General features: G+C 35.4%; 1 protein-coding gene across 2 annotated transcripts in view; it reads left to right on the top strand.

The window, feature by feature from the left end:
- The window catches only part of LOC132306728 (sterol 3-beta-glucosyltransferase UGT80A2), a 29,712-nt gene extending 8,974 nt beyond the window's left edge, over positions 1–20,738 (top strand). The window contains exons 3-14 of one of the 2 annotated variants that reach the window (XM_059804253.1): positions 4,986–5,231; positions 9,077–9,188; positions 11,204–11,374; positions 12,506–12,569; positions 12,743–12,800; positions 12,936–13,113; positions 16,306–16,436; positions 18,118–18,220; positions 18,333–18,409; positions 19,740–19,787; positions 19,886–20,035; positions 20,275–20,738. In XM_059804253.1, coding sequence (XP_059660236.1) covers positions 4,986–5,231; positions 9,077–9,188; positions 11,204–11,374; positions 12,506–12,569; positions 12,743–12,800; positions 12,936–13,113; positions 16,306–16,436; positions 18,118–18,220; positions 18,333–18,409; positions 19,740–19,787; positions 19,886–20,035; positions 20,275–20,493 — 1,557 coding nt within the window. In that variant the 3' untranslated portion in view covers positions 20,494–20,738. The remainder of the gene's footprint in view (positions 1–4,985; positions 5,232–9,076; positions 9,189–11,203; positions 11,375–12,505; positions 12,570–12,742; positions 12,801–12,935; positions 13,114–16,305; positions 16,437–18,117; positions 18,221–18,332; positions 18,410–19,739; positions 19,788–19,885; positions 20,036–20,274) is intronic. The other variant, XM_059804254.1, reaches the window with a different exon arrangement.
- The last annotated feature ends 442 nt before the right edge of the window (positions 20,739–21,180 follow it).

The raw sequence follows: 21,180 nt of genomic DNA, 5'->3' as shown, positions 1-21,180 counted from the left end.
GAGCCTAGAATAGCCAAGCTCGAGCTCAGCTCGTCAGAAAATCGACGAGCTCGGGCTCAGCTCGGTTCGGGCTCGTTTATGAAACAGATCCAGTTCTAAAACCCCCGATTCATATGTCTGCCTTGTCCCAAGTAGTTGCATCAAAACCAGCTAGCGGGGGTTGATGATTGAGATGGGTGAGATGGGTGAAGCAGGGGAAGCTATCAGATCGGGGCAGCGACTACCAGCAATTGGCCGGATTCTTCCAAATGAATTGTCTGCACACATATATGATACACAACACACACACACACACACACATATAGTGCCACACATATATACAAGTATATATAATACAAAACAGATTAGTGTATATATATAACACAAATATATCAATATATATATATATATATATATATATATATGCACATACATACCTTGGGAGAATAGTTGCAGAGAAGGAAAGAAGAGAATAGAGAAGAAAGGGGATGCCGCTGCTTAGTTCGTGGTGGTAGAGAATGAAAGTAGAATATAGGGTTTGTTATGTTAACATAAATGGGTTGGGTCTTTAAAATGAATATGTGCCATTTTTTTTTTTGGACTTTGTTATTTAGATTATAGTAATGGTTCACATGGGCTTATTATGTATAATTGTAATGGACTCACACATATGGGCTGGATCAAGAACTTATAAATGGCTAATAAATGAGCCTTGTTCACGAGCCTAAATGATCCTTGTACGAGCCTTGTTCACGAGCCCATACGAGCCGAGCCTAACGTTGTTCGGACTCGGCTCATTTACTAAACGAGCCTACAAATTGGGCTCGAGCTCGGCTCGTTTGCTTAACGAACGAGTTCGAGCCGAGCCCTTAGCGAGCCGAGCCCGAGCTGTTCATGAACAGCTCGGTTCATTTCCAGCCCTAGTTAAAATCCATGGTGCGTGGCAAGTCGGGTTCATCTAAGTAATGGTCTAACTCTGATTTCACATTCCCAAGCCTTGACAAATCACTAACAATCAAATCATACTCGGCATAAATGTCCCATTCTTTACTTGTAGAGCTTGAAGATGCAGCCAATCCACTTAGATCTTCACTTAGACCAGTCCCCTCCTTACTTCTATCTTGATACTCTTGAAGTAAATCATAACATGCTTGGCGTACATGATCTACTTGAGAAAAATATTCATCCCCGTGTATCCTCTGAAGAACATGCTCCAAAAAGGTCATTTTGTGCCTTGGGTCCAACACTATTGCTATTCCTGCAACAAGATGGCACTCACTCCAATACTTATCAAATTTCTCCATCATACTTGCTGCCATTTTTTTTACCACCTTATTCTCACAATTGCACCAACTACGCAGTGCCAATTTTACATCACAAATCTTTGGAAAGAGACAATTTGTGGTGACAAATCGAGTCCCAGAGAAAATTTCAGTAATAGAATAAAATAGTTCTAATCTCCGACAAATTTCTTGTGCTAAGCACCATTCCTCCACTGATGGCAAAGATGTATAAAGTCTCTCACATTGTTTCAATCGTGGAAACACATCCTTATAACAGATAGCTGTTTCAAGCATCAAATATGTAGAATTCCATCTAGTTTTGCAATCAAGAGACAGTTTTTTATGGCATGGATTTTTTAATTCACCAGCTGCCTCCACAAAATTTTCTTCTCTAACACTATCATGAATTTTCCCAATTGCCCCTCCAATTATATCTAGACCATCCTTCACAATCAAGTCTAATATATGTGCAGCACAATGCATATGAAAAATTTTACCATCCAAGAGAAGTGACTTACTACGAACAGACAACTAGTTTGGAAGACCCTGAATCAATGCATCATTGGTTGTACAATTATCCACCGTAATAGTAGATATCTTTCTATCCAAGTACCAATCCAAGAAGCAATTCATAAGGGCATCACAGAGAATCTCACTTGTATGTGGAGAAGGCACATAAACAAACCTGAAAGTATTCATGAATTAAATAGAAAAGTTAGTCACTGATGGACAACCAACTTTTGAGATATCATGTAATTGAAACAAAAAAAAAAAAATAAAGATTAAATACTTACCCAATAATCATATTTTGCAAGTGCCAAAATTCATCAACATAGTGAGCAGTGATTGACATGTAAATCATTGTGAAGCCGGGCTTGTGTCTGCTAACAAACCTCTTAAATCCAATATGCTCAACAATACTAAGAGGATACTCATGCAAAACAATTGCATTAGCAAGTTCCTTCCTTGAAACTTCTTGGGTAAATGTAAAATTGCCAAACTGCATTGACCCATCAACATTTGGAGAATGTGCAATCATCTTTTGACGTATATCAGTATTAGTTCGCTTCACACACCTCTTTAAATGTGTTTTTAAATGACTAGTACCAAATGAATGTTCAGCTACAAGCTTCTTCTTACAATGATGACAAATAGCAAATGAACCCCCATTTGGCCCATCCAATATCACATTTTCAAAATCCTTCCAAACTTTTGAAGTCAATTTTCTCTTCCTCGCCTGTGATGTTGTGAGTCTTGTGACTCCTGAACTTGGAGTGGGTGCTGATTCAGAATTGATTTCAATTGGTGCATCAAAACTTGTAGGTTGTGTAGCTGATGTAGATGGCTCACTTTCCATATTTTGAGTTGGCTGAGACATTATATCAACCACTTGCTGGATAAAAAAAATTAGAAGTAATTAATTCAACAAAAACATGATAAGGGGGGAATGAGAAGTGCCAATATAATTGAATAAAACAAAAAAGCTTCGTTTATTAAAATATAAAAATGAAAAAAAAAATAATAATTCCCAAGAAGGTCATCCCACAACCCTTTATCACGTATACAAAAAAAAAGAAGCAAAAAGCTTTTATATAGATTAATCAATCAACAAATGTAAAATCCAAAACAGCTGAAACATTATTGCATAGGAGAGACGAAAAAAGAAACAAAAAAGAGAAAAATAATTACCTTCTCAACTAGTATTCAAATTTGTAATAGTCCAGTCTGAGGAGTTCAAGCTTTCATCGTCGTTCCAACTCAAACTCAAGCTATCTGTTCTGAATAAACGTTATCAGACTCCAATGCACAAGTAAATATATATATATATATATATAGAATAAACATAAATATATATATCCACTGAAAGAATATATATATAAAATAAATATATAACTTAAATCATAGACTACATCAACCATCAGATCAAGCAAAAACACAAAGATCAACGAAATAACATTAAAGTCTAAAGAAACAAAAAAGTCATGAGAGAGAGAGACGGACGGACTACCTGATAAAGAGAAACAAAAAAATTAGGGTTGTGTAACTTGTACCGTTGTTATATTATATATATTAAACATAAGTTATTAATATTATATAATATATATATAGTTATATGTTTAGCGGGGCGGATATGAATCAGAACCCGTCCCCGCCCTGTGACCCGCTGCGGGTACAAAAAATGTATCCATGCCCGCCTCAACGGTATAAAAGTTGTTCCCATATCCGTTATTGACGGGGTGGTAAAAATTGCCACCCCTAAATAAGCAGATTGGTCAACTATTGTTCATAGAAAGGATTGGACAAAATGTTGACAGTTGATGTTTTCATTAGCAGAGGGTGGACCAGTCAAAACATGTTCGTTTCCACAGAACTTCCTCTTCCATCTTAGGCTAAAAGGGTGTACTTCTGCTTCATTATGCACTAATTTGGTGAAATGGATCAGGTACACAGATTATGAAGATCCCAGGTCTTTATCTACTTTACATTGTGTAACATGTATAGGAAGTTTGAATACATTTGGCTATTTTTCTTGTGGTTTTGGAAGAATTTGAGGGTTTAAGAGCATTGGCCAAGCATAACAATAGGAGTGAATTCTTTTTTGGAGATGGTGTTTGTTGTTAGTTTATAATCTTCTTCCTCATTTCCTATTTGTAATCTTATTGGGACTGTTATTAGATCAACTATGCTATATGGAGAGGAGTGTTGTAAAACAGAAATAAGAACAATGCATTCATGTTGCGGAAATGAGAATGCTAAGATGGATGGTGGGAGTGACTAGAAGAGATAGGGTCACTAATGGAAGTGCATGAGGAAAATTAGGAGTGACACTCCTTAACTTCCAAAAAAAAAAAATTAGGAGTGACACCTATCACGAGAAAGTAAGAGAGAGTAGAGTTAGGTGGTTTGGACACATACAACAGAGACTTATAAATGCGTTGGTAAGAAGAGGTAAATTAGAATCTATAGAAGGCAAGAGGCGGAAAGGGAAACCTAAAACAACGTGGGATGAAGTTATTACAAACGATGTTAAAAAGTTATCATATTAGGTGAAATGGCGACTAATAGAAAATAATGGAGAAAGAGAATTCTTTTGGTTGACCCCATTCTTACGGGAATAAGGCAAGGGTGATGAATGATGACGATTATGATGATTGAGATTCTCTCCCTTATTTTATATTTTTCATTATATAGGAATACATAAGTAAATTCATGCATATTCTATATCAGCACTTTATTGATGAAATCACATGTTGGCTTCCTTAACTGCATTCTTTTGGACATCATGTACAATGCTCCATGCAACCCAGTTGATTCTATATAAATGCTTCTTTGTCTATTTGATTGCCGCATCTCTTATACTTTTTGTATAGTTGGGTTTGAGATGTCTTCTCATGATACTACTTTGCTGTGAACTTTTTAAGTTATCCTCATTTTGCTCCAAGTTAATGAGTAACCCCTAAACAATTAGTGGACATGCAGTTTTTTGTTTGTGTTTGTTCAACAAGTTTCAGCAAGTGTTCTGACAAGTTACAATCCCTACATAAAATAATATCTTTTTTAAACCTTCCCCCACCCCTACCAAAAAAAAAAAAACTTTTAAATCATTTAATATATTTAGTGTTTTGATTTAAATTTTGTGATTCTGTACGCATGACCCTCCGTATTTACCCTTATATATGCTTACATGCCTGGGATTTCATTTAAACATTTAAAACACTGCAGCTCAAATTGTTGAACAGACTAGCTACAGTGAAAGATGATGGAACTGTGGAAGTGGAATTTGAAGTTTCAGGAGATGTCAAACCCCAAGATCTTGGCGTTGGATCTGAAAATATTTGTAATGAAGTTGATGATGATACTTTGTGCTCAACAGAACCTCAATATATCCCGCCACTACAAATAGTGATGCTTATTGTTGGTACACGTGGTGATGTGCAGCCATTTATTGCTATTGGCAAACGTCTGCAGGTCGTGAGTCTTTCTTAATAGTTAATATGTATAAACTTATGTTTATTTCATTTTCTTTAAGATATACATATGAGTAACTGGTTATGTTGTTGACCTCGATTATGATGGCCATTTCAATTCTCTGATTACATGTTAGTTTGCAACCGGACAGTGTATGCTTCATTCTGTCTGCTAAATGAACTTTATTTTTATGATTCGCTAATTGCCATGTACTTGTGCAGATAGTTATTCTTAAGAAATCTGAAAATTATTTCAACATGAGTCAAATAATACATACGTGTATTATAGTAGTGGAGGTTATAAACTAGTAGTGCAGTCATCTATTCTTTTTGCATGTGGAAGGCCCTCTTAATTTTCTCTCATCTTTTTCTATGGTGGTGCTTTACTGCTATCTCTACCCTTTTAAGGAACTATTTAATCCTTATTCTCCCTTTGTAGTCTTGCCACCCATCGTGTTCAGGGTGTTCAGAGTTACGCCCCCCTGGCGTAACTCTAAACATTGGTGTGTGTATGGAATTGCTTATTTACAGTATGGCCCAACACTCCTCCTCAAGCTAGAGCATAGATATATATGTGTATATCATGCCCAGCATAATTCCGAAAGATAAGATTTTCCCAATGCCTTGGTAATGACATCTAATTGATAGTTGGATCTCACATAAGTAGTAACTATCCTTTTACTCATCACCAGGCCTCTCACAAAATGACAATCTACTTTGATACGGATTGGTAGCAATGTACATGGCAACCTGATTATCACAAATCATTCTCATAGGCATGTTGTTTGAAAAACCCATCTCAAAGACATTTTACCCACATCATTTTGCAAGCTGTATGAGCCACTGCTCTATACTCTGCCTCTGCACTTGATCTCACCACAACTTTTACTTCTTACTTTTCCATGTTACCAAATTACCTCCCCGAAACGTGCAATATCCAGATATAAACCTCCTATCCATTTGGTTTCCTCCCCAGTCAGCATCCATGAACCCAACAATGTCCATGTTCTTTGAGAACTTAAAGGCTGTCCTTTAGCAGGAGCTTATTTCAAGAATTTTAAAATACAATATACCTCATTCAAATGAGGTGGTTTGTGTTGATGCATAAATTAACTTTCCGCTCTCACAACAAATGTAATGTCTGATGTCGTTTAAGTTAAATATATCAATTTTCCAACAAATCTTTGATATATTCCTAGATCTTCAAGAAGTGCTCCCTCATCTAGACTAAACTTTATAGTTGAATCCATAGGAGTATCTTCGATTTTGCTCCTAACATTCCTATCTCAATCACATACATACTTTCTTTGAGATATGCAAATTCCTTTGTAAGATGTTGCTACTTTTATTCCCAAAAATTATCTCAATCGGTCCAAATCTTTCATATGAAATTGCTTGCTCAAAAAATGATTCGGTTCATCAATACCATTTTTATCACTTCTAGTCACAGCAATACATCTATATAAACTGTTAGGATGATAGTACCACTTTTGCAATTTCGCACAGAAAAATAGTGATCTGATGTAGTTCTTGTTAATCCAAATCTGCTTACTACGACACTAAATTTGTCAAATCATGCCCTTGGAGACTATTTCAACCCACATATAGCTTTCATTAACCGACACACAAGATGTGACTCTCTCTGAGCAACAAATTCTGGTGGTTGCTCCATGTAAACTTCTTCTTGAAGATTACCATTTAAGAAGACATTTTTTTTTTTAATATCTAGTTGGTAGAGAAGTCAATTCTAAATAGCTACAGCTTATAAAAGAAGACGGATAGAATTAAGGCGAGCAACAGGAGAAAACGTTTCAAAATAGTCGACCCCAAAAGTCTGCGCATATATTTTAGTTACTAAGGGAGCCTTTAACCTTTCAATTGTACCATCAGGATAATTTTTGATAGCATTGACTATCAACTGTTTGCTTTTTGGGAGGTAAATGTGTCAAGTCCCGTGTGTCATTTTGCTGAAGTGCTGCCATTTCGTCAAAGCTTAGCATGTTTCCAACCAGGAGAGGACAAGGCTTGGAGATATGATTGAGAAATCGAAATAGAAGACAAAGCACAAACAAATGACTGGAAACAGAAAAATAAATGAGCAAATGAAAGAACATTTTCAACCAGATGATGAGTGCAAGAATGAGTACCTTTACGTAAGACAATAGGAAGATCATCATGAGAAGGAGCCTCAACTGAGTAGACGATTGGTGTGGTATTTCCTTTGGTCATCGACTATACACTTGGAAGTGGTTTATGTTTGGCATGCCCAAGGGATGTGCTAGTAAAGTTAGTAGAAACGATAGGCATAGGGCTGTAAATGAAATGAGCCGAGCCGAGTAATGGTGTGCTCGAGCTCGGCTCGGTCAGGTAATAGAAGGCTCAAGCTCGCTTGAGCCGTGCCGAGAAAATTTAGTTCAAGCTCGGCTTAGCTATGCTCGACGAGCCTCGAGCCGAGCTCGATAGCTCGTTTAATTTTTTTTTTTTTTTGGTGGTACTTCACATCTAACAGATATGGAACCAAAAAAAAAAAAAAAAAAAGTTTGAGAGAGAAATAGATTTGCAACAATAAATAGAGAGAAGTTTGAGAGAAAAAGAGAAAGAAAGTGATAACTTTGATTGAAAATTAAACTTACCAGAGTTGATTTTGATGGAAGAAGTTGAGAGATGCACAGATCAATAGTAAACCCCAAAATTTATACTAAAAATCAGTTTGGATGAAAGACGATTAATACATAAGTGTGTTGCCGCTGCTGCTTGATGAGATGATAAAATATAAGAAGAGAGAGAGAAGTAAGATTCGATGATAGAAAGCAGATTGCTGAGTGTGTTGCCGCTGCTGCTTGGGCTACTGATAATTTTAGAAAAAAGGGAAGATGATTAGGGTTAGACATAAGACATGGGCTTGGGTTGGATTGTACATATATATATATTATAATCGAGTATGTTCGCGAACGTCTTATCCAGCCCAGTTCATGAACGGTTCATGAACAAACGAGTTGAGCCTACTGATGTTCAGACTCAGCTCGTTTATAAATCGAGCCTTATAATTCGGCTCGAGCTCAGTTCATTTATAAATGAACTGTTGCGAACGGCTCGGCTCGTTTGCAGCCCTAGATAGGCAGGGGAAGCAACTAACCAGTATCTAGAGACCGACCAAGTGAAGAAAAGAAGGGAGTAGATTCAAAGAATGTCACGTCCATACACACAAAATAGCGAGTGCTAGGATCCCAACACCCTTTTTGTGTTCGAGAATATCCAACAAATGCACATTTGATTTCGTGAGGAGATAATTTATCAGTTCTAGGACTGGAACTTAACACATGAGCAAAGCAAACACAACCAAAAACACGAGGGGGCAACACAAATAAAGGACGACCAGGATAGAGAACAGAATAAGGAGTCATGCTGTTGAATTTGAAAGAGTTCTAGAGTTCAAGGCTGAGCTTCTTTCTGTTGCCGCAGGCTTATGGCGAAAGCTTTTTTAATAGTAATTGTAATTTATTCCTGATATTGTCATCTATTTGTTTTTTTCTCCCGGTAAATTATTTGGATATATAAGTTCATTTTTTTTTTTTAAACAGTTAGGGTGCATTTGATTCTTTGTTACATGAGTCTTACTTGCCATTTAAAAAGCGTGGTATATGATGAATATGTGTTTATAGTTTATTGATGTCTGTGTCTTGTCCATTTTTCCCATCACTTGCATTGGCAGGATCAGTATTGAGTGGTGATTTTTTTTCTTAAACTGAGAAAATTTTGAGAAAACATACCACTCTTCAACCTTTTTTTACTCAAGACTTTATCTCGAATCTTTATGAGTTTGTTGATGAAGTTATATGGATGCAGGACTATGGTCATCGTGTTAGATTGGCTACTCACTCGAATTTCAAAGAATTTGTCTTGACTGCCGGGTTGGAATTTTACGCTCTAGGCGGAGATCCAAAAGTTCTTGCTGAATGTATGTTGCTAATTCTGTCCTTCTGTTTTGGAACTAACATGAAAATCTCATATGGATTCATGATGATCGATTCTTCTCTTTTCATTAATATTGTGGTTTTGTGATGCATTGGCTAAGAACTGTGTGCATGGAGCACTCTCATCTTTTGGCAATACATCATTTTCGTAACTTTCTTAACCATGTTTTTAAGGTTCCAATACTGCAATAACTTATGACATGTCATTATTATCTATAGCTGGTCCTATTATCCTTATATGGTGGATATCTAGTTGTAGAATGCTTTGCTTGTCCCATAAGAATATTTCACATTGCATTGTCAATAAAATATGATTACATATTTGATGCATTATCAATATTTGATGAAGGATCAGTTTAAATTTTAGATGTTTGGTCTTCTATCAATACTTTAAGGTTGTAAGTCATTCTTCCATGTGTCTATTATTCATCCCGCCAAGTTATTGATATGAAAAGTGTTTTTGTCATGTTATATGGTTTAAGACAATAAAATTGATATTCTGAAAGTTGGTTGGCTATTTGGTGAGAAATGGATTTTTTTTTTTTTTTTCCTATTCATTTTGGATATTTGTTTCTGTTTTTTCAAAATGCATTATAATTTTTGGTGGACTAATTATTCTGCCAAGAATGCAACAGAAAACTATTCGTTCTGTCCTTATTGTGTGTACAGTGTAATAAATTTCAGTTTTAACATGTCATGCACTTGACAACATTTAGGTTTCACAATTAAGATTTTGTATGTCATGAGATCCTACAAGAGGAAATTTTATAGAAGGTAATTTGTGCATGAAAGAGGTGCTAATAAAAATCATATTGTGTGTTGTGATTAATTGTCATAACTTCCCTAACCTTGAGTTTGTTATTCCTTGATGGATTTTTTTACTTGAGAAAAAGAAGTTTGAGCCTGTGCTGAGGTTTATAACCATCATTTCCTTTGCCTTTTTGGTTTTCCTTCTTTGATAGGGTTAAATCATTTAATTATTGACTTGATAAAAGAACAACAATTAAGGATTTGTATGTCATGAGATCCTACAAGAGGAAATTTTATAGAAGGTAATTTGTGCATGAAAGAGGTGCTAATAAAAATCATATTGTGTGTTGTGATTAATTGTCATAACTTCCCTAACCTTGACTTTGTTATTCCTTGATGGATTTTTTTACTTGAGGAAAAGAAGTTTGAGCCTGTGGTGAGGTTTATAACCATCATTTCCTTTGCCTTTTTGGTTTTCCTTCTTTGATAGGGTTAAATCATTTAATTATTTGCTTGATAAAAGAACAAGGAGTCTGGAATGTTGATGATGAATTAGTGAGAGGGAAGGTATTTGCATTAGAAACTTAAACTTTCTGTTAAGTTATATATATATTTTTCTTGGTCCCATTCAAAAGCTATAGTTGGTTCAGCAACAAGCAGTAGCTGTGTTTTCACTTGCTTTGAGGGTAGGTAGAAGATTAACCAAGAGTTTATAAGAAATATTATTTCATGGCTTTGACTGTAATGTGTTTCCTACCTAGCTGCTGACTCAGGTTTCACCTTCCTTGTTTAGAATTTATTGTTGATCTATGTTCTTTCCATTTCCACAACTTTAGTCTCCCTAGTTCAAACTTTATGATTTCATTTTTCCTACTGTTCTCTCTGAAATTTCCAATGTGTTCTAATTTCTCATGTGCCAACAATTTCTTGTGTTTTTTTTGAAACTTTGAGGTCCCTTCTACTTTCTCTTTCTTGGCAAGTTATGCATGCTTTCTTTGATAATTTATATACTTCTGTTTACATTCTTGTTGAATTGTTTAAGCAATTGATGAGAAACTTTGAAAATAAAAGTTCTTTGAAAGAGTTGATTCTTAGAAATTGTAGTGGTTTCCATATGAATAAATTTAATATAAGTGCCAGATAAAGATTGATGTACGGGCTTCATTATTAACTTTTTTTTCCTAAATTTTTTTTTTCCTAAATGGTTTCATTATTAACTTACAATCATTATATATGTATTTTTGTGCAGACATGGTTAAAAATAAAGGTTTCTTGCCATCAGGACCTTCAGAAATACCCATTCAACGAAATCAAATGAAGGAAATAATATACTCTTTACTTCCTGCGTGCAAAGATCCTGATGCTGATTCTGGGATTGCTTTCAAAGCGGATGCAATAATTGCCAATCCCCCAGCATATGGTTAGATTTAATCATTTTTGTATTTTTATACTTATTTTAATCATTTTTACACTTTATATATATTGACATCTTCTGTCCCTTCTATAGCATTTGGATTATCTTTCTCTTGCCTGATGCCTCTATTTATTGAAAATGCATTTTGTTGTTCTTTTGGTCCATGGGGTGCATTTGTTTGTGAAATTCAGAAAGTACTCAAGAAATTCTATTCTAGGCTTCATTGGATATATATATATATTATATGAGAGATTTTTTACAAAAACAATTATTCTAAAAAGTATTGAGCCTTTTTTTCCCCTGCTTTTTATTAGTAATGAATTCCTAAAAGGTTGTTTTCTATAACTAGCAATGATAATTTTGTCACAATATTTTTCGCAAGTAACTCAATTCTTCATGTTAATTAATTAATTTATTACTTTTCTTATAGAACCTTCTCCTTAAATTATCAGTTGGCAGTTTTGGACTACAGAGATTCTTCACTGATGGCTTAAGTAACGATATTTTCTCATAGAAATTGGGTCAATAACATCATTATATTAATTTAATTTTCAGTAAAAGCTATTTTTTAATTTGTTTGTCGTGTTTGTCTAATTACATTGTCTCAGGTCTGAATAAAAATTTGAATAAAAACTATCAATTAACAGTTTGTTTTCAGCACTTACTCCAAGTAGTTTTATAGTTTGCAACTTGGAAAAATATGGTTAAACCAAACAACTAGCTTGGCGTATGTACTTAAACGGAAATGTTGATATAGCTAAGCGAAATATTTTGAGTTACTTGAGTTTGTACTAGCTTAATGTGTTCTGAATTTGATTTATAAATAATCCTATCTTTAGACCTTCTATATCAAGAATATGTACTAAGATTTCTACTGTAAAGAAAAATATATTACGATGTATTATTTTTTTAAAATTTTATTTTCATAGTACTAGTTCAGGCACTCCAAGATAATAGTCCTTAGTCTGTCCTTGGCTGGTATGGAAATATTCTGCTAATTCCCTGTTCAGTGTCTGCGGCAGTTATTGTAACTCTTCCATGTTTCCACTTCTTATGTTGTTTTATACTATAAAAAATAAAAATACTATATGCATTTTGTCTATATTCAGCTGCTAAACTGCAAAAACTACTTTTTAGGGCATATACACGTTGCAGAGGCTCTGAAAGTACCAATTCATATATTCTTCACAATGCCATGGACGTAAGTCTTGTTTGGATAATAGAGTTATACTTTGAAAGATGTTACATTTTCATATTTCAGTTTGCGTTTTTACAAACTCCTGCGTACTCTTTTTGTTGCATCAGTTGTTTCTCTTACTACATAATTAGCTGTAGTATAATATTGGGAAATGAGATTTTATTGTCTTCTACCAGGCCGACTAGTGAGTTTCCACATCCTTTATCCCGTGTTAAGCAATCAGCTGGATATAGAGTGAGCACTGAATTCTTTTTTTGTGCACTTGTTATCATTGTTTTTACCTGCTCCAGTGGCTCCGATTTGTTTTATTTCTTCAATATTGTTAGACTCTTGTTGTTAGCTTTTGCTTTTGTATGATGGTTTTTGCAGCTGTCATATCAAATTGTTGACTCTCTGATCTGGCTTGGGATACGAGACATGATTAATGATGTTAGGAAGAAAAAGTTGAAGCTACGACCAGTTACCTATTTGAGTGGTTCACAAGGTTCTGAATCTGATGTGCCACATGGATATATTTGGAGTCCTCACCTTGTTCCCAAACCGAAAGGTTGTTACTTTAAATCTTTATAATGCTATGTTAAGGATAGTCTATCACATGTTTAGATATCTTGATTCTGAAGATCCAACACTTTATTATGTGATCAAATATATGTTGTAATGGCCACAAGTGTATATTCAATTCCTGTAATTAGATAGATTAGAACACTTAGGCATTCGATAACTGTTTAATATGTTAATACTATTTATACACTGGATTCTATTATGTTCTTTTCATCTCTTTTCTCCTGCAAGTAATTTTGTTATTTGAATTGGAGGAGAGAATAGAATATGTAGATGAAGTTGATGAAGTTAGGGTAGTGAGTGTTTAATTTTTTTTTTTTTCTTTTTCTTTTTCAATGCAGTTTTTTCTCCTTAAGAAGCTTCTATTCTTTTTGTTTCTCATATTCTATTAAACTAGAATAAGTTTTATCCGTCTATAACCTTGTAATGAGGATGTAGTCAACATTTTAAATTCTTGCGTGGAGTGCCTGGGTAGTTTTTTTTATTATGATTCAGCAGATAGCCATTATGTAGTATTAGGCTAAGGGCTTTTTCAGTGTTCAAGGCTGCATCTTGCATTGAAATAGGAGCCCCGTAGGGGCAAAACGGTCAAAAACATCCTGAAGAACCTTCTAGAGGTCGTATGTCACGCGGCTTGACATCATCCATTTTCGGATAAAACCCCATAAGAAGCACACTTATAGAAAAAATGATGTCTGTCTAAAAGTTCAAAGGTAAATTACACTGACTTCCCTTTATGTTTTGCTTTAATTACATATGAATGCTGATATTGGCTAAAACTACCTAGACCTTTCCTAAGGTATGACATGTATCTTCAGATTTTCCTTTTCGCTATCTACCCATTAGGAGTGTGAGTAAAATTTTTCAGACCACCAGATTCACTCTTCGTCTGTCTCAAAAGATTGAAATGTTCTTAAAGTACTTTCTAAAATTGCCAATTTTCCCTCATATTATATAAGTAAATGGACGAAAATAGTTTTAATTCATATGCACCACTACCATTGCCATCTAAGACTATTGCTATCCAACTTCCATCATCATTCTCTGCTAATCACTACCATTTTGAGAGTGATAGAGAGTAGAAAGGAGAATGAGTGAGATATGAAGTATTTTCTGGCCTTGGTGGTGGATGGTTTCAAGTTTCAACTCTGCCAACAACAAGAAGAAGATAACCACAGATCCATAATTTTTTGAAAACAGTGGTGGCACTATCTCTTGTAATTTCACGGACCCATCATTCTCTCTTCTCTCTTGTAACCTCATATTTGGATTTCGGTCACCCCTCATACATCCGTCTGGCTATCCTCTCATCTGTTTTTTTTATTGATTCAGTTCTCTGTTGTTCTGGTTATATATTTGTGATTATGTATGTACCTATTCAGATTAACCATATGTTGTAGTTCCATCTTCCATTTTAGAGAGAGATTACCAGAGAGAGACGCATGTGGATATTCATTGATTGATAGTGAAAGTGTTTGATCTATAGTGAGAGAACTTGAGTTCTAGAGAATGCAAGAGAGAAACTACAGCAATTCTGTTTGGGTTTCATCTTTGTAGAGAGAGAAGGATAAAGATTGAGAAGGGAGAGGGGTAATGTATGAATCCTCTCTCTTTTTTGGGAGGAGTGTGAGGCCCCAAGTTGATTAGGTCACATGGTATGGGTAAAGGGCACCATGTTTTTGACAGGAAGTATTGTGAATGAGTCTGTTCTGTGACTCTTATATTGTTTGTCTTGTATTTGATTCCCGAGGGCCTGCAATACTAGTATGAAGGAATACAGAACCAGATTTCTTCTCCTGCTCTTCACCTGTGTCTTTGTTGGGACCCCAAGTTGATTAGGTCACATGGTATGGGGAAGGGCACCATGTTTTTGGCAGGAAGTATTGTTAATGAATCTGTTCTGTCACTCTTATATTGTTTGTCTTGTATTTGCCTCCCAAGGACCTGCAGTACTTAGTATGAATGAATAAAGAACTAGATTTCTTCTCTTGCTCTTCTCCTGTGTTCTTTATTTTCTTTTTTTGCTTAAAACAAGTGAATGTTGTCTCTGATAACAATCCTGGGGGAAGTGATTCAAAAGAAATTAACATGTTTTATTGTATGTTGAGCTCAACTTAAAGAATGTGATCTAAGGAAAAAATTTCGTGTGATTGAAATGAACTTGTTTTTGTTCAACCTCATTACATGGTTGTGCTGAAATCTTTTGGAGAACTAGCAAGAAACAGCCTTTTGTTTAAAGATGAATAGATTGTTAGGTAACACAAAAGGATCCCTGCGAGTTTAAAGCTATGATGGTTCTGTTGATTCTTTTAAATGTGTGCCGTCCACAAACCCAAGTTGCTTCCTCATTAAAATATAAACCTAGTTTTATGTTTATTCAATTCACACATGCTTTTGACTGCAATTATTACTCTGTCTTGAAGTAAACCTAGTTATTTAATGTACATTTTGAAGCAACTTGGTTTCCTTAGAAGTCATCCAGTTTGCATTCAAGATTTATTGCTGGTGGCTTTTCTGGGATCCATGATGTTCTGCTTGTTATGCAATATTTCTAGATAGGACAAAATACTTTCATCCCTGATGCTGCTGAAATAAGAACTCAAGTTGATGAAGTGAGCTCTGTTAGACATATACAGTCTAATTTACGTTTATGCACTAAATCTTTTAGGTCTTCTATGCAAGTGAAAAATCCATTGTCATGTCTATCATCATTTTGTCAAGGAAAATTGTGTGAAATTGATTCATTGCTACATCTAAGAGAGCATGATTTGGTGGGATTTTTATACCTACTTTTTACATTAATAACTCATTTTGGTCATGACCATACTATATTAAGAAGCTTTTAAGGTGAAAATAGTGTTTTGTTTTGGCTGAATGGACTGCTAGGTAGATGGTGGTGACTGTAAGGAGTTGTTTGGGAATACTTGTGTTTTAATCTTGGCATTTGTTTATTTTATGTTATTGTTAAATGTACTGAAAAATTCATCGCGCCTATCTATTTCCATATATGTATACGTGAGCAACCTTCTCTACATTTCGTTTCAACAATTTTGTTGATATTTTTGTGTATAGGTAGCCTCAGGCCTTTACCCGGGTCTTCAATTGTGCATGTGCATCTTTCATCTGAGTTACTAAAGAATGTCAATTTCAGGTCTTATTTTCTTCCCTTGTTTTTCAGATTGGGGACCTAAGGTCGATGTGGTGGGGTTTTGCTTCCTTGATCTGGCATCAAATTACGAACCTCCTCAACCACTTGTAGACTGGCTTAAAGCTGGTACAAAACCTATTTATATTGGCTTCGGTAGCCTTGTGAGTTTCCTCTCTAAGTTCCCTACTGTGAATTCATGTTTTTTTCCCCTTGAAATAGTAAACTTTCTAATTTTCTGATGGTTACTTGGGAATATAATTAGTCTTTGTTTCTAGATTTTTGTTTCAAAATATTATTAGAGAGGATAAATGGTGGAATATGATTCTGTTTTAGAGCAATTTGTTTGCACTTGCATTTTAGACTTAGGTTCTATACTTGTCTTTTATTATAATTATCTATAACAGTTTGGTCAGTTTCATAATGTAAACAACCTTAGAGACAATTTTATATATTAGCACATTGCTTGGAGCAGATAATGAACATTCTTCAGATAATGAACATCCTTTCATTGAACTGTCCGAGTTATTCCTAATAACACAGGCATCCACTTTGCCCCTTTGGGGACTTTGACCCTCAGCCTTCCACTTTGGGAGGTAGACGGGATACCACTAGGCTACAACCCTTGGTGGTTCCTAATTAATATAGTAATAATTGTGGTGGGTAATTGTGGCTTTGTTGGAAGGCATGCTGGAAAGAAAGTAACATTTTTTCACCTAATAGGTCCTCCATTGGCAAGTGGGTGATGGTTGCTATAACTTTTGAAAAATTGTCATGATTAGGGCTGCAAGTTGGGCTGGCCCAACCCAGCTTAGCCCCAACCCAACCTCAACCCGAATCGGGTTGGGTTGGGCTAGCCCGAATTGTACCCAACATGGGTTGTGGTCATAACTCGGACCGAATATTTTTGAGCGGGATGGGTCGGGTTGACGGGTTGAGTTTTTTTTTTTTTTTTTTCGGAAATTTATATATATTATATATATATTTGATTATATTGTTATTAAAAATATATATATTTTTAGGGCAAATCATTTCAGCCTCCCCAATCGCCTCCCATCTCTATTCTCATTGTCACCTCTGAAATTGCCCCCCCCTCTCTCTCTCTCTCTCTCTGTGCAACTGCAAACTACAAAATCAACAAGAATCAGAAGTTCAAAACTCATATATTTCAGTTTATCTATCTATATGCAAGAATCAAAAGTTCAAAACCTATTACCTATATCAAAACCCATTTCGGCATATCATTTCAGATTGTTCAAAAAATCAAAACCCATATCTTTCAGTTTCCATCGCCAGCTGTTCCAGTTCGGGTTCGCCGTTCGCAAGCTTCAACCACTGTCTCTCAACTCTCAAGCTTGCCCCCCTCTCTGCAACTGCTAACTTGTATGTATGGGTTTTGTTTTAATTTTTGGAAGTGACGGTGGCGGCGGTGGATCAGCGGCTAAGGGCGAGGGACGGCGGCGGCGGCAGAGAGAGAAAGAGAAAGAAGAGAGGAGAGAGAAATGAGAAAATTTTATTTTGGGTTTTGGGTTGGGTTCGGGTTGAGCCCGATCCCAACCCGAATATGTCTGGGTTTTGACAAAACCCAACCCAAACATGAACCCGATTTGTGAATTTTAAGCCCCAATTTCAAATTTTCTAGGTTGGGCTTGGGTTGGGCTGGGTTAGCCCGCCCAAGTTGCAGCCCTAGTCATGATGGTATTGGAATAATTTTATTGTCATTAGCTTGACGAGATAGATGTAAATCGTGGTCATGCTTCCTTGGTGCTCTTGCTTTAATTGTTAACTTTTCTCTAGTATATAACATTGTCCACTTCTATCCTTAACTTATTTGTTTTATTTCAGCCTGTTCAATCACCAGAGAAAATGACCCAAACAATTGTGGAAGCGCTGGAAATGACTGGACAAAGGGGCATCATAAACAAAGGCTGGGGTGGCCTTGGTAACTGTAAGTTCTATCTTTAGTTTTTGCCTTTTAGTCAAATATCCTCCTAGTTGTCTGGTCTATCTGCCTATATAGTTGTAACTCTAATTGATTAGCTAAATTTTGTTACTTCTAGTGCCAGAACCAAAGGATTATGTATATTTACTGGACAACTGTCCCCATGACTGGCTTTTCTTACAATGCGCCGCTGTGGTGAGGCTTTATTACTTTATTTATTATTATTATTATTATTATTATTTTTTAAATCATCAAATTTTTTTTTGAATCATCAATAAGGAGGTACTGGGATAACCAGGTTCTCCTTTCCTTTTGCATTCTCATTTTCCATCTATATGTGTGGTATGTCGGTCGTTGAGTAGCAATTTTAGGCCTTTTTCACCCAATCTGGTAGGTTTGTCTAATAGTTGCTTGACATAGAATGAGTCCATTGACCAAGCACAGGCAGCCTGGATCTCACATCTGGGGTTATGCTTGGAATTTTATAACAAAATATTTATATAACGTGTCTATATAAATATGTATAAAGTTCTGGTAACTATATTATACATGTTTAAGTTTGTTGGGAATCGACCAGTAAGAAGTTGGAGCCAATTTTGCATTCTTCAATGTTTTATGAAGTGGCAAATTGAAAAGAGGGCCAAGCTGGGCAGTAATAATTATATCTTTTTATGATATCAATCAATCAAACCAATTATTGAAAAATCTCTGATTTTTTGTTGATTTTATCTTGCGTTTTTGTTAGTGTTAGAAAGAGTTACAATGCAATAAAATACTAACTTTACTTGAATTCACTCAAACTAGATATAGATCCCTGTAAGTGCCACACATGCAAGTGAATATAAGTTGATTGAGACTTGCGTTGTTTATATTTGTTAGTAATGGTTCTTTTTAAATTTTAACACATTATGTCACTGATAAAGTTGTTTATACGAGTTATGCTAGTGTTTTGGGTGTAAAGCAGAAGCTTTATTCTCCCGTCCACTCATCTCCTTAATGGTGCAAACTATGAAATGTTATCCAGTTTCTTCAATTGAATTTTGAAGGCATGAAAAAATTCTCTAGATAACCCATGAAATTCTTGAAGGTTTTCCCCAAAATTTATTGTTATAATCAAGCTTAAGTTTCTCAATTTATATATATATATACACACACACACTACGGAGTAATTGAGAAACTCAAGCTTGATTATAACAATAAATTTTGGTATATATATATATTTGTTAAAGTAATGATTAGTGTCTTTCATTCAATAGAACCTTCTTCATCCGACCTTCCATTTGGAAGGAAGAGGAGATACCTTGGGCTTGTATAAAGAATGTTAAACGAGCATAACTAAGTTTGTGTCAAAAATCACATCTATAAATTTGTTTCTTGACAATGATTTGTTTATGCGTAAGACATTATACTCACTAAAGTTTTGATACACTCCACACAATTTTATTTTAACTATTATTTGCTCCAACTTGTATAAAATACCTCTGAACGTACTAGCCAAATCTCATTGATATCTATTTTGCTTTAGGTGCATCACGGGGGTGCTGGTACAACAGCTGCTGGTCTTAAAGCTGCGGTAACAGCCCTTTCACTTATCCTTGCCGTACTTTTTGTTCATCCGATTGTCGGTGACCGTCTTTTTATCCTCCATTCCTCCATGTTATTGCAATGTAGTGTCCAACAACTATAGTGCCATTCTTCGGTGACCAACCCTTTTGGGGAGACCGAGTGCACGCCAGAGGGGTAGGTCCTGCACCCATACCCGTGGATGAGTTCTCACTGACCAAGCTGGTTTATGCAATTAAGTTCATGCTAGATCCTCAGGTATACGAATTTCCTGAATAGCTGGATTTTCCCTATATTTGCTAAATATGATCCCAGTCTGTTAACCTTCAATGTCCCCTTGGAGGAAGTGAAATGAAATATTGGCAACACAATTTAATATGCAACTAGAGATAAATTGTGGTCGTTTCAATGTATGTGTATATATATATGGTTTTCATTTAGTCTTGGCGGATGCCAGAGAAGAACTTTCTTTATATGGACCTATAAACATAATGCAGGTGAAGGAGCGCGCAGTCGAACTTGCCAAGGCCATGGAGAGTGAAGACGGGGTGACAGGAGCAGTGAAAGCCTTCTTTAAACATCTTCCTCAAAGAAAGCCCGACCCCGAGCCTGCACTTGCAGCATCAAGTAATCTTCCTCAAAGAAAGCCCGACCCCGAGCCTGCACCTGCAACATCAATTTTTTCCTCTTTTAGTAGGTGTTTTGGTTGTTCGTAAATCGTGAGTGAATGTTGTTTTCAGTTCTTTTAGATTTGTGTATTCTTGATCAATCATAACATTCATACATATATCACGTGTTATATAGAGGGAGACATGCTCAAAAAGTGCTTTCTCCTAACATTGCTCCATGACCTTGGTTCTAACCCATTCTGCATATGATATCCTGCTCTCAAGAGTTGTATTGGTCTTTGTTCATTATGGTCACCATTCATTTATCGGAAGAAATATATATTTGTTATCAATTTTTTTGTGGTGTTCTTATCGTTCATTTTTCCCTAAAACAAATATAAATTCTCTGCACCTTCAATTTGATCTTTTCACATGTTTTATACGGCTGATATTCTGTGAATGGTTGTTGAAAATATGCTTCTTTTAAAAAGGACTATGATTTGGATTTTGAAGTGGAGAATTTTGAAATAGCTCATCTCTACTTTAATTTGTTGATTCCCTAATAATAGAAGTTTATACATTTTCTTTCATGCTGTTATTTATGAGTGAACTTTATTTATTTATTTATTTATTATGATTATTATTATTTTGACCATTTGATGCAATAAGTGCTATTAATGTCATTTCAGGATTTTATAAGAAATTTGTGGTAGTCAAAATTTCACTTCCTTTATAAAATGATTATTAATTCGTTTAGAGATCAAATTCTAAACCAGTTGGAAGTCACAAATCTTT

The sequence above is a fragment of the Cornus florida genome, unplaced genomic scaffold (genome assembly GCF_030987335.1).
Source record: "Cornus florida cultivar Cherokee Brave unplaced genomic scaffold, ASM3098733v1 CherokeeBrave_3.0.0_Hap2_Chr05, whole genome shotgun sequence".
Classification (NCBI taxonomy): Eukaryota; Viridiplantae; Streptophyta; class Magnoliopsida; order Cornales; family Cornaceae; genus Cornus; species Cornus florida.
This window is presented reverse-complemented; position numbering and strand designations above follow the sequence as displayed.